Source organism: Accipiter gentilis, chromosome 26 (assembly GCF_929443795.1).
Source record: "Accipiter gentilis chromosome 26, bAccGen1.1, whole genome shotgun sequence".
Lineage (NCBI taxonomy): Eukaryota > Metazoa > Chordata > Aves > Accipitriformes > Accipitridae > Astur > Astur gentilis.
Window position 1 is genome coordinate 1301430 of NC_064905.1, and position 12836 is coordinate 1314265.

At 54.2% G+C, this 12836-nt stretch overlaps 1 protein-coding gene across 8 annotated transcripts in view; it reads left to right on the forward strand.

Annotated features, from left to right (window-relative positions):
* Window positions 1–12836, forward strand: part of LOC126051048 (protocadherin alpha-C2-like) — a 162677-nt gene that overhangs the window by 32938 nt on the left and 116903 nt on the right. The window contains exon 1 of one of the 8 annotated variants that reach the window (XM_049829715.1): window positions 6004–8854. The exons of 6 other annotated variants lie outside the window; for them this stretch is intronic. In XM_049829715.1, the coding sequence (XP_049685672.1) occupies window positions 6386–8854 (2469 nt within the window). In that variant the 5' untranslated portion in view covers window positions 6004–6385. Of the gene's footprint in view, window positions 1–6003; window positions 8855–12836 lie in introns of those variants that run through there. One more of the 8 variants, XM_049829708.1, reaches the window with a different exon arrangement.

The window sequence follows — 12836 nt, forward strand, 5'->3', positions numbered from 1 at the left end:
TGTTTATTTATGGTGCTGTCTTTGTTGGGAAGGGTCTGGAAAATGTGGAGTGAGCCCTGAGGTGGGCAAGGCAACTGTTGCATGTTCATGAAGGTGAATGTGGCAGTGGCATTGAGTAGGGCCTGGGCATCTCCTGATGTGAAGGGTGATCTTAAGCAGTGCGAGGACTTGTGTGGGAGGGAAGTGGGAAGACCATGGGGCATGTTGTAAGAATACAAGAATGGGAGATGTGCTTGTCTTGAAAACACACGTCTCAGCCTGGGGAATGGAGGCTTGATAGAGGAAAGCATGAGGCAGGATGGGCAGGGAGTGTTCTTTTGCAGGATCCTTTCCCAGGCTCCCAAGGGTCTGAAGTTGGAGGCCTTCTGTCACAGAAGGGCATGACTTCCATTGGAGGCATCCATTACGGGGAGGGTGACCTTGAGCAGGGAAGAGTCTTGCCTGAGGAAATGGAGATGCAGGACAGAACACATACGGTGTCATTGGGGAAGAACCGGAGAGTGTCTGCTTAGCTGGAGATGCCATTTCCTAGGGCATGGGGAAGAGGATGCAAGTAGAAAACCTTGAGTGGAGTTCTGGCACAGAGTGCTACTTGGCCCGAATCCTGTCAGGACCTCCAGAAGTTCTGCATATCCTTGTGCCCTGGTGTTCTCTTCTTGCATTTCTATACAGTGGACTGGGATTCTTTTGAGGTTATGAGTATCTCTCACCAGTCACAGACCCTTGTGCTGCTGCCTGATTGACATAGGAGTGGTGTTGGTAGGAGGGGGTGAGATGCAGACTGCTGAATTTTTTCTGATGAACCTTTTCCCTCTTATTTTGGGAAATGTGTTATGGGAGGGTAGCGCTTCAATCTGCTGTCCCTGTGTAGTGGTGGGCATCTGTAGCCGCTTCCAAAGCTGTTGATGTTGTAAAAAAAACCCCAGCTAGCAGGGCTTCTTGAAAGACCTTTAAACTAGATTTGAAGGGGAAAGGGGTAAAACCAGGCTTGCTAGTGGTAGCCACAGGTGGCACGTCAGCATTTGAGGGATGGTGTGCTAGCGAGGTCTTTCAGTCTGCTCCACGACATGCTGAGGACACTGGTACACATTTGAAATGTCTCCATGCTAAAGCGTGGAGCATGAGGAATAAACAGGAGGAGCTAGAAGCTTTGTCCCAGTGCCAGAGCTTTGGCATCACTGGCATAAGGGAAACGTGGTGGGATGAGTCCTGTGACAGGTGTGCCATGATGGACAGTTACAGGTTCTTCTGGAGGGGTAGGCCGGGTGGGTGGTGCTGTACATAAAAGAGGGGCTGGATTGTATGGCGCTGGCAGTTGGTGGTGACACAGTTGAGAGCTTCTGGGTAAGGAATAAGGGAAAAGCAAATAAAGCGGATGTTGTTGTAGGAGTCTACTCTGGACCACCCAGCCAGGATGACCACACTGAAGAATTATCCTACAAGGAGTCAAGGGATATCTCTAGATCAGCTGCCCTTGTCCTTTTGGGTGCTTTTAACTTCCCAGACATCAGCTGGGAATATCATAGAGCAAACAGATCCAGGAAATTCCTGGAGTACGTTAAAGATCACTTCTTGGGGCAGGTAGTAAGGGAGCTGACTAGGAAATGTGCCCTCCTGGATTTGTTGTTTGTAACCAGACGGCAACTTGTGGACAAAGAGGTGATGGTGGCTGTCTTGGTCACAGTGACCACAAAGTAGTTGAGTTTCAAATGGTTGTCAACAGGAGAAAAACTGCCAGCAAAACTTCAACCCTGGATATAGGGAGAGCAGACTTGGGCTGCTGAAGGAACTAGTTAGTAAGGTCCCCTGGGAATCTGCTTTTGAAGGTATTGGGGTGCATGAACGCTGTTCACTTTTGAAGAGCCATCTCATAAGAGCGCAGGAGCAGGCAATTCCAGGGTGTCGGAGGTCAAATAAGCAGGACAGAAGGCTGGCTTGGCTGAGCAGGGACCATCTAGAACTTAGGTGGAAAAGGAAAGTGTATGGACATTGGAAAGAAGGACAGGTGACATGGGAGGACTACAGAGATGCTGTTTGCCCCTGTAGGGAGAAAATTTGTGTGTCCAAAGGTCCACTAGAGTTCAAGCTGTCCAGCACTGTGAAGGACAATCAAAAGGGCTTTTTAAAACATGTTAACAGCAAAAGGAGGATGAGAGATAACATTGATCTGTTACTGGATGAGGTTGGCCACCTCACAAATAGGGATGTAGACAAAGCAGAGATGTTTAATGCCTTCTTCACCTCTGTAGTTCAACACTGATGATGGGCCCTGGGATACCCGGAGCCCTGTGTTGGAAGATTGTGACTGGGGCAATGATGAACTCCCAGTGAACTCTGAGACTTGCTGCTCCAGCTGGAGGCATGAGAGTCTACGGAGCGCAATGGGATTCATCACAGGGTACTGAAAGAGCTGGCCGATGTCATTGCAGGACTTCTTTCCATTATCTTTCCATGGTCTTGAGAGTCTGGAGAGGTGCCAGGCAACTGGAAGCTGGCAAATGTTGTCCCAGTTTTCCAGGAGGGTGAGAGAGAAGAGCCTGGTAATTACAGGCCTGTCAGTTCCACTTCAATGCCTGGTGAAATTATGGAGAAGGTTATTCTGGGAGTTATTGAAAACCACTCGAGAGACACTGCAGTCATTGGCCATAGCCAGCACGGGTTCACGAGGGGCAAGTCCTGTTTAGCTAACTTAATTTCCTTTTGTGACAAGGTCACCCATCTAGTTGACAAAGGGAAGCCAGTAGATGTTGGGTTTTTTGGATTTTAGCAAAGCTTTTGACCCTGTCTCTCATAGTATCCTTCTGGATAAAATGTCCAGCATACAGCTGTCATACTACTTGTCATAAGAAAGTGCAGAATGTGTTGGGTGAGCAATTGGCTGGTGGGTTGGGGTCAAAGAGTTATAGTAAATGGGGTTACATGAGGCTGGCAGCCAGTTCACTGGTGGGGTTCCGCAGGGCTGAGTTTTAGGGCCAGTGCTCTTGAATGTTTTTATAGATGATGTGGACGCAGGAGTCGAATGCACATTAAGTAAGTTTGTCAATGACACTAAATTAGAAGGAGCTGTGGACTCCCTCAAGGATAGGGAGACATTACAGATGCATCTGGATAAACTAGAGAGCTGAGCAATCCCCAACTGTATGAAATGTAATAAAAGCAAGTGCCAGATTCTGCATGTGGGATGGGGTAATCTTGGTTATCCCTACAAATTGGGGATCAAGAGGCAGGAGAGCAACCCCACGGAAAGAGATCTGGGGGTTTGGGTTGATGGCAAGCTGAATATGAGTCAGCAGTGTGCCCTGGCAGCCAAAAGGGCCAACTGTGTCCTGGGGTGCATCAAGCACAGCACCGCTGGCTGGTCGAGGGAGGTGATTTTACCACTCTGCACTGCACTGGTGTGGCCCCACATGAAGTACTGTGTGCAGTTTTGGGCACCTCAACATAAGAAGGATGTCATATTACTAGAGTGTGTTCAGAGTAGGATGAGCAAGATAATGAAAGGTCTGAGTGCAAGACGTATGAGGATCAGCTGAGGTCACTTGGTTTGTTCAGCTTGGAGAAGAGAAGGCTGAGGGGTGCCCTTATCACAGTCTACAACTTCCTCAAGGGGGGCATTTGGAGGGGGAAGTGCTGATCTCATCTCTCTGGTAACCAGCAATCGGCCACAAGGAAATGGTTGGAAGCTGTGTCAGAGGAAGTTCCGATTGGACATTAGGAAAAGGTTCTTCACTGAGACGGTGGCCAGTCACTGGAACAGGCTCCCCAGGGAAGGGGTCACAGCACCGAGCCTGTCAGAGCTCAAGGAGCGGACTGTACAATGGTTGCAAAATATTGGCAGAACAGGAGTAATTTTTTTTTCTGTCCAGAAACCTCCAAAATTTCTCATACTGTTAAGGGAAAAATATCCTTTAAAACCAATTCTTGTGTCCTGAAAATGTTTGTTTTCTGAAGAAGCACGTAGTGATGTTAAAGGTAAGTTGCTCGTACAGAAAGAAGATACGTTTTGAGAGGCTGCTGTACTTTTGTTCTTGTTTAGTAGTGGTGTCTTCAAGTTGGATCGACCGAATGTTGCCTGGTTGGTAATGCCTGTAGGTTTGGAGCAGCAAAGCACCACTGCCTGCTCTCACTGCTTTTCTGCTGCTTCCAGGCACAGCCTGAGTGGGTGGCAGCAAGCACGGATGGAGGAGGGAGCACAATCCCTTTCATGGAGTGGCTGTGTTGGGAGTCAAGGGGATGTTCTCAGTGAGAATGCTGTGGTGTTACTGTTGTGGCTTTTGTTTGTCTGTGTGACAGGTGGATCATGCTAATGAGAGAGAGGTATTCCGTGGGGGCTAGTGCCCCTGTGCTGTTCTGGCAGTGTATGCCTGCCTGAAAGGGAATGTAAGAGTTTGCCATTCAGCACACAGGTGGAAAAGGAGGCTGGAAGAATAGCTCTTCTTCGAGACACATGAAGAGTGCTTGGGAGCTGTGTTTGCCCTGTGCTTCTTCAGCGTTCTTGAAGGATTGTTGTGCTGGCCTGTGATGGGTTTGATTTCCCTAAAGAAAGACTCCCCTGGGTTGTTTGGACTCTTTGGAGCCTGCTGGCAGAGATGTCCAAGTCCGTGGGGCTTGGGCTTATGTTTCAGAGGGTGGGGGATTCTTTTCTGATGTAGCAGTGATGGTCTTTCTTTGCCATGTGATTGCCTTGCTCTGTTATTTGCTGTGTCCTTGAGAGGATTGGGGGTCTAATGAGTGTAGTCTTCTTCCAGAAGGGAGGGATGGGGAGGTGCAGGGGTAGTGGCTGTGTCTTGCATTGGCTGGAGGAAAGCAGGAAGGTTGTTATTCACCTGGAGGGTTGGAAGGTGGCAGGGAAGAGGAATGAGAGCTCTTGCCAAAGGGCATGCCCGTGCTTCATGTAGAGTGTGGTGTAGACGTGTAGAAAATCTTTTGGTAAAGGGGAAAAAGAATAGAAGAGATAAGGGTGGAAGCAGAAGAGAAGGGGAGGCAAGGCTAAGGCAGGGTGAGACAAAAAAGGAAACGGAAGCAAAGGAAGGGAAGTAGGAAAGAAAAAAGATGAAAAGAAGAGATGAAAGAAAAAGGACGAAAAAATAATGAGAAAGGAAGCAGGAAATGAGAAGGAATGAAAGAGAAAGGATGATGGAAGAAAAGGACTGTATGCAATGAATAAAGATAGAAGGACAACAACTCAGTAAGGAAGAGGTGATAGAGGATATTACCAGGATGCACTGATGCTATCTCTACATGTTGAATGGAGGTGAGGACCTCGGCATCCTTGGGACCAAGGGACACTGTGCAAGGCTTGATGAGAAGTGGTGAGGAAGTGAAATGATAGCTCTTGCCAGAGGGCATGTCCGTGCTTCGTGGCGAGGGTGAGGTAGTCATATGGAAAACATGTTGGTAAAGGAGACAAGGAAGAAGCAAAGAGGGAAGAAGAAGAGAAGGGGAGGGACGGACAGGGAAGAGAGGGGAAGGGAGAAAGGTAAAGCAGAGAAGGAAGGAAGACACAACAGAGGGAAAATCAAACCCGAAGGAAGCAAGCAATGGAGAGAAAGGTAAAGAAAACAAGAAACGATAATTGAGTTTACTAGCATGCACGGACGCTATGACTTGTACACAGAAAGGTGATGAAGGAGGGCAAGGAAGGAAAGAAGGATCGTAGAGGACATTACGAAAAGGCACCGACCTTACCTCTAGACGCTGAAGAGAGTTCGGCCTTAACAGCCTCCGCCTTGGTTAGAGTACCGCGCTCCGGCGCTGCTGGCCGTAATTGGCGCTGCTGTCTCCGTCTTTGACGGTCTCCGCCGCGGTGCCGGAGGCGACTGGCGAGCTGCCAGCGGGGGTAAAGAAGAGGGAAGGATGGAAGGAGAAGGGAAAGGGGAGTAAAGACGTGGGCACGTCAGGGCAGGAACGAAAAGGAGAAGGAAGAGCAGAGAGGACATCGAAGGTGGAAAGAGAAGCAAGCAGAAAGAGGTTGGAAAGAGAAGATGGAACAGAACGGAAGAAAGCAGTGTCAGGAAAGGAAGGAAGAACGCGAGAAAGGCATAAGAAGAGATAACTGAAGGAGGAAATAAGAAAGGACGAAGGCAAGAGCAAAGACGCGAGGAGGAGGGGAAAAAGAAAGGCAGGGGGCAAAGCAGGAGGAGCACGGCAGGAAGCGAGGCGAGAGGCGGCGGGCTGGCGATGGTGGGGAGCGTGCGAGGCGTCGGAGCAGCACACGGTGTCGCTGCAGGCTCAGAAACGGCGTCGGAGCGGTGCGGCGGCTCCGCCCCGGTGCGGCGGAGAGCCCGGCTGTGAGCGCGGGGGGGCGGCGCGGGGCGGGCAGGAGAGCCGGTGCGTCCGGGCGGCGGCGGGGAGCCGTGCGGGGCCCGTGCGGGCGGCGGCGGCGATGGGCGTGTGCTGGGGGCCCGTGGTGCGGGTGCTGGTGCTGCAGGCGGCCTGGGCGCTGGGCGGCGGGCAGGTGCGCTACTCGGTGCCGGAGGAAGCCAAGGCCGGGACGGTGGTGGGGCGGCTGGCGCAGGACCTGGGCCTGGAGGCGGGCGAGCCGGAGGCGCGTCGGCTGCGTCTGGTGGCGCAGGGCCGGCGGGCGAGCGTGGAGGTGAGCGGGGCGAGCGGGGCGCTGGTGGTGAGCTCGCGGCTGGACCGGGAGGAGCTGTGCGGGAAGAGCGCGCCGTGCGCCCTGCGCCTGGAGGTGCTGGTGGAGCGGCCGCTGCGCGTCTTCCACGTGGAGCTGGAGGTGACCGACATCAACGACAACGCCCCGCTCTTCCCCGCCGCCCGGAAAAACCTCAGTTTATCGGAGAACTCCCCTCCCGGGTCTCGGTTCCCGCTGGAGGGTGCGTCGGATGCAGATGTTGGAGCCAACGCGCAGCTCTCCTATACCCTCAGCCCCAGCGAGCACTTCTCGGTGGACTGGCAAAAAACAGAGGAGGACTCTGAATCGTTATTTCTGGTGCTCAGGAAACCGCTGGACCGCGAGACGATGGCTGAGCACCGTTTGGTGTTGTCGGCGAGTGACGGGGGCCGTCCGTCGCTGACGGGCACGATGGAGCTGGTGATCTCGGTGCTGGACGTGAATGACAACGCACCCCAGTTCAACCAGTCAGTGTATAAAGTGCAGCTGCTGGAGAGCGCTGCAGAGGCGACGTTAGCTGTGCGCGTGAACGCCACGGATGCGGATTTGGGAATATATGGCGAGGTGCTTTATGAAATTGATACTTTTGTGCCTCCCTCGGCCTCAGATGTGTTCAGCATCGACAGGAACAGCGGGGTGATCAGACTGACGGGCGCCCTGGACTTTGAGACAATTAGTTTCTACAAGCTACACGTTAATGCGAAAGATAAAGGCTTACCGCCGCTGTCGGGCCACTGCAAGGTAGTGGTGGAGGTGCTGGACGTGAACGACAACGCGCCGGAGGTGTGGGTGACGTCGCTGTCGGTGCCGGTGCCGGAGGACGCGGCGGTGGGGACGGTGGTGGCGCTGCTGAGCGTGTCGGACCGGGACTCGGGGGCGAACGGCCGGGTGCGCTGCGCGGTGTGGCCGGCGGCGCCGTTCGGGCTGGTGGCGACGTTCGCGGGCTCGTACTCGCTGGTGCTGCGGGAGGCGCTGGACCGGGAGCGGGTGTCGGAGTACGAGGTGGAGGTGCGGGCGGAGGACGGCGGGGCGCCGGCGCTGCGCGCCAGCCGCGGGGTGCGGGTGCCGGTGTCGGACGTGAACGACAACGCGCCGGCGTTCGCGCAGGCCGTGTACACGGTGCTGGCGCGGGAGAACAACGCGGCGGGCGCGGAGCTGGCGCGGCTGTGGGCGCGGGACCCGGACGAGGCGGGCAACGGGCGCGTGAGCTACTCGGTGGCGGAGGGCGTCGGCGGGGGCGCGGTGGCGGGCGGGGGGTGGCGGGCGGCGTCGAGCTACGTGTCGGTGGACGCGGAGAGCGGGCGGCTGTGGGCGCTGCAGCCGTTGGACTACGAGGAGGTGCAGGTGCTGCAGTTCGAGGTGCGGGCGGTGGACGCGGGGGAGCCGCCGCTGTGCGGCAACGCCACGGTGCAGCTCTTCGTGGTGGACGAGAACGACAACGCGCCGGCGCTGCTCCCGCCGGCTCCTGCCGGGGGCGGGCCGGGCGTCGGGGCCGCGGGCTCGGCGGCGTCGGGGCCGGGCTCGGGCTCGGGCTCGGGCGCGTTGTGGGCGTGGGCGGCGTGGGGGGCGCCGGCGGGGCAGGTGGTGGCGAAGATCCGCGCGGTGGACGCGGACTCGGGCTACAACGCGTGGCTGCGCTACGAGCTGTGGGAGCCGCGGGGGAAGGGCCCGTTCCGCGTGGGGCTGTACAGCGGCGAGGTGAGCACGGCGCGGGCGCTGGAGGAGGCGGACGGCCCGCGGCAGAGGCTGGTGATCGTGGTGCGGGACCACGGGGAGCCGGCGCGCTCGGCCACGGCCACGCTGAGCGTGTCGCTGGTGGAGGGCGCCGAGGCGGCGCTGGCGGCCGCGGGCTCGTCCTCGTCGGGGGCGGGGCTGCGGCCGGCGGCGGGCGCGGAGGGCGGCGCGGCGGCGGCGGCGGCGACGAACGTGTGGCTGGTGGTGGCCATCTGCGCGGTGTCGAGCCTGTTCCTGCTGGCGGTGGTGCTGTACGGGGCGTCGCGGTGGGCGCCGCGGGCGGCCGTGCTGTCGGGGCCCGGGCCGGCGACGCTGGTGTGCGCCAGCGAAGTGGGGAGCTGGTCGTACTCGCAGCGCCAGAGCCGGAGCCTGTGCGTGGCGGAGGGCGCGGGCAAGAGCGACCTGATGGTTTTCAGCCCCAACTTCCCGCCGCCGCCCGGCCCCGCGGCGAAGGAGACGCAGCCGGAGGCGCCCGCTCTCGTGGACACGGTCAGTGCCCCCCCCTTTGTCGCCTCTCGCCCCTTCCCCCTTCTTGTGGCCCTTGTCGCCCGGGCCCTGGGCAGGCGCTGGGGGGAGCCGGGCTCAGCCGCCGGGGCCCGCGGGCGGTGGGGGCTTGGCGGGTGCTTCGTAAGGGTGTTCGCGGGACCTTGGCGTCCTTGCCGGAGCCCCCGGGCTCTCGCTGTGGGGGAGCAAGCAAGCAAGCAAGCAAGCAAGGTGTTGCCGCACCCTGCAGCAGTGGCCGTCCGCAGCTGACCTTCGCTGTGGTGGGTGTTGGTTGTTGTCCCGTGGAATGAAATCCTTGGCGACTGCGACGTGAGGTGCCACGACATCAGCTTTGGGGACGCTCGGGCTTGCTGGTGTGCAGCATTTCCACCCGAGCTTGCTGAAGGCATGCCAGGCACGCAGGCTGTGGTGGTGGCAGTCCCGCAGGCACTATTTACTGCTTCTTAGAGTTGCTTTTTGCTGACCGTGCTAATGTCTGCTGTGGTTTCTTGTCGCAAACTCTGTCCTCATCCTGATTTGATTCCCTTGTGCGAGAGTTGTGATGGAAGGTGACAGTTGGGCGTTCAGGGTCTTCTCTCCCCGTGGTGTAATATCTCCATTCTTATTCGCCCACCAGAGGAGTTATGAAAGTAGAGAAGGCAATACAGACTTTTCCTATGTTTTTTTTCCAAGTGTGTTGTAATGCTAGTTGCTAGTGTAAAGTGCTCAGAGAGAGGTGTTTCACGCAACAAGGTAGGTGTTAGAGACAGGAATTTCCTTTTCATTTTGTTGTTTCCAGCATCCCCCAGGTTTTGGTCTCTTGTTCGTGGCCAGAGAAGTCATGTGACATACACTACTCTGTTTTGATGTTCTTCTAGTATTTGAATCAACAGCCTCATGGTTCCCCATCTTCTTGGGGAAAAAAACCAAACAACCACCAAACAAGCAAAACGAACAAGCAGAACAAACCCAAACAAAATAAACCCAACAAAACAAACCCCAAACCAGATTCTCCTATGTAGTCAATACCATGTGTTGCAGTGGTGTGCTCATCAACAGTTGGGTTGTTTTTTCAGAGCAAGAAATTGATGCTATTGCCATTTAGAGCTGTCACAATGTCACTTGCAGAAATATTCTTGCTCCCAGGTCTGCAACATTTCCCTTGGAGATAGCTGAAACATTGTCGACGCGGAAGTCACGGATGCTGCACACAATCAATATGTTCAAAGCAGATGCCACTTTATTGCCCAAATAGCTTGGTTTCTATAAGTATTTTAATTCCCGCTCATGCGTAAGCCATCTGTGGATTGGTTAACGTGTGCTGTCCACGCGCCTAAAACAATAATTTGATAGGGTAAGGCCTTCTGATCACTAGAATGGTTCCCTCTGCCTGTATCTTGTCTTGTGTCCTGCTTTCAGTCACATAGGACCAACTTTGTTCAGCTTTTTGTGCTTATATCATCAAACTTTGTAGCAACAGTTAGCCTTGTTCTACTTTGCGTGCTGGCTTCATCAAACTTGTAGCAACAGTTAATCTTTGCTATGTCCTTGAGGCCTGCTGCCTGCAGAGGCCTCTTGCTCACAGAATAATCAGTTCCATTGTGCCTGGATTGCTCACTATATGTCCATTGTTTTCCAAATATCCCACAAAACATTGCTAGACATGATGGGTCATCAGCAGAGAGTTTGCCGACGCTGTGTACGTGATACCTCTGTGTGTTTTCGACGGTGGTCTCATTGATGGGAAGCATAAGCAAAAGTTGGATTGAGCCAGGAAAGGAAACTGCGGCATGTCAATGGAGGTGATTCTGGCCCTGGCATTGAGCAGGGCCTGGGCATTTCCTGATGTGAAGGGTGATTCTGAGCAGTGGGAAGACTTGTCTGTGGGAACCGGAAATCCTTGGGAATTCCATGGCCTATGCCATAAGAAGAGAAGAATGGGAGATGTGTGCTTTTCTTGAGAAGGCATGTTGGAGAGTGGGGAGTGGAGGCTGCCTAGAGGAAAGCATGAGGCAGGATGGCCAGAGAGTGTTCTTGCCCAGGATTCTTTTCCAGGCTCCAAGGATCTGGAGTTGGAGGCCTTCTGGTTCTTGAGATAGTTACATGGTATTGAAACGCCCACAGTGTTGTACGACTATCTGCCAGCAGAGACAGTCCCTTGTGCTGCTGCCTGATTGCCATAGGCAATGTGTTGGTAGGAGGGGGTGACATGCAGACGGGTGAATACTGTCTGATGAACCTTTTTGCTCCTGTTTTGGGAAATACGTTGTGGGAGGGTAGTGTTTCAACCTGCTGTCCTTGTGTAGAGGTGGGCATCTATAGCAGCTTCCACAGCTGCTGATGTTGCCATGAATGTAGAATCACAGAATGGTTTGGGTTGGAGGGGACCTTAAAGATGATGATCTAGTTCCAAACCCCTTGCAATGAGCAGGGACATTTTCCAGTATATCAGGTTGCTCAAAGCCCCATCCAGCCTGGCCTTGGACACTTCCAGGCAAGGGGCATCCACAGCTCCTCTGGGAACCTGTTCCAGTGTCTCCCAGCAGGTAATTTCTTCCTAGTATCTAATCTAAAACTACCCTCTTTCAGTGTAGAACCATAACACTTCATCTTATCACTACAGTCCCTTGTAAAAAGTCCCTCCCTATCTTTGGTGTATGCCCCCTTTGAGTAGTGGAAGGACGCTATAAGGTGTCCGCGGAGCCTTCTCTTCTCCCGGGTAAACAACCCCGAGTCTCTCAACCCTTCATAGGAGAGGTGCTGCAGCCCCCTGATCATCTTTGTGGCCCTCCTCTGGACTCGCTTGAGCAGGACCATGTCTGTCTTATGCTGTGTGCCCCAGAGCTGACCAGAGTACTCCAGGAGGGGCATCACAAGAGCATAATAGAGGAAGAGAATCACCTTCCCCAACCTGCGAGCCATACTTCCTTTGAATGGTGCCTGTGACATGTTTGCCTTTGTAGGCTGTGAGCACACATTGCTGGCTCATATTTACTTTTTTATCCACCCGTACTGCCGCGTCTGTGTCCACAGGACTGCTCTCAATCCACTCATTGCCAGGGCTGTATCCATGTTTGGGATTGCCCTGACCCAGGTGCAGGACCTTGTGCTTGGCCTTGTTGAACTTCATGAAGTTTGTACGGGCCCGGCTCTCAATCCTGTCAAGGTCCCTCTGGATGGCATCCCTTCATTCTGGAGTATGAACTGCAGCACTCAGCTTGGTGTCATCTGCAAACTTGCTGAGGGTTCACTCAATCCCACTGTCCATGGCTCCAACAAAGATGTTAAGTAATACTGTTCTCCATACAGGTCCCTGAAGCACACCACTCATTGCTGGTCTCCACCCAGACATAGAGTCGCTGAGCGCAACTGTCTGAGTGTGACCATCCAGCCAATTCCTTATCCACCAAGTGGTCCACACGTCAAATCCGTGTTTTTCCATTTTAGAGGCAGGGATGTTGTGTGGGACAGTATCAAATGCTTTGCACAAGTCCAGGTAGGTGATGTCAGTTATCTTCCCTTATCCACCAATGCTGTAACCCTGCAATAGAAGACCACCAGAAATTTGTCAGGCATGACTTGCCGTTAGTGAAGCCACGTTGGCTGTCACCAGTCACCTCTCTGTTTTCCATGTGTCTTAGCATAATTTCCAGGAGGATCTGCTTCCCGGTCTTGCCAGGCACAGAAGGGAGACTGGCTGGCCTGTAGTTGCCCAGGTCTTCCTTTTTTTCCCTTTTGAAAAATGGGGGTTATGTTTCCCCTTTTCCAGTCACTGGGAACTTCACCAGTCTGTCATGACTTTTCAAATATGAGGGATAGTGGCTTGTCAACTTCATCTGCCAATTCCCTCAGGACCCTCAGATGTATCTCATCAGGTTCCACGGACTTGCGCACATTCACAGTCTCCAACCTCATCTTCTTCTACGGTGGGCAGTACTTCATTCTCCCAGCTGAGGTTTGCTGTTGTGGGTGTGAATTGTTCTTCCGT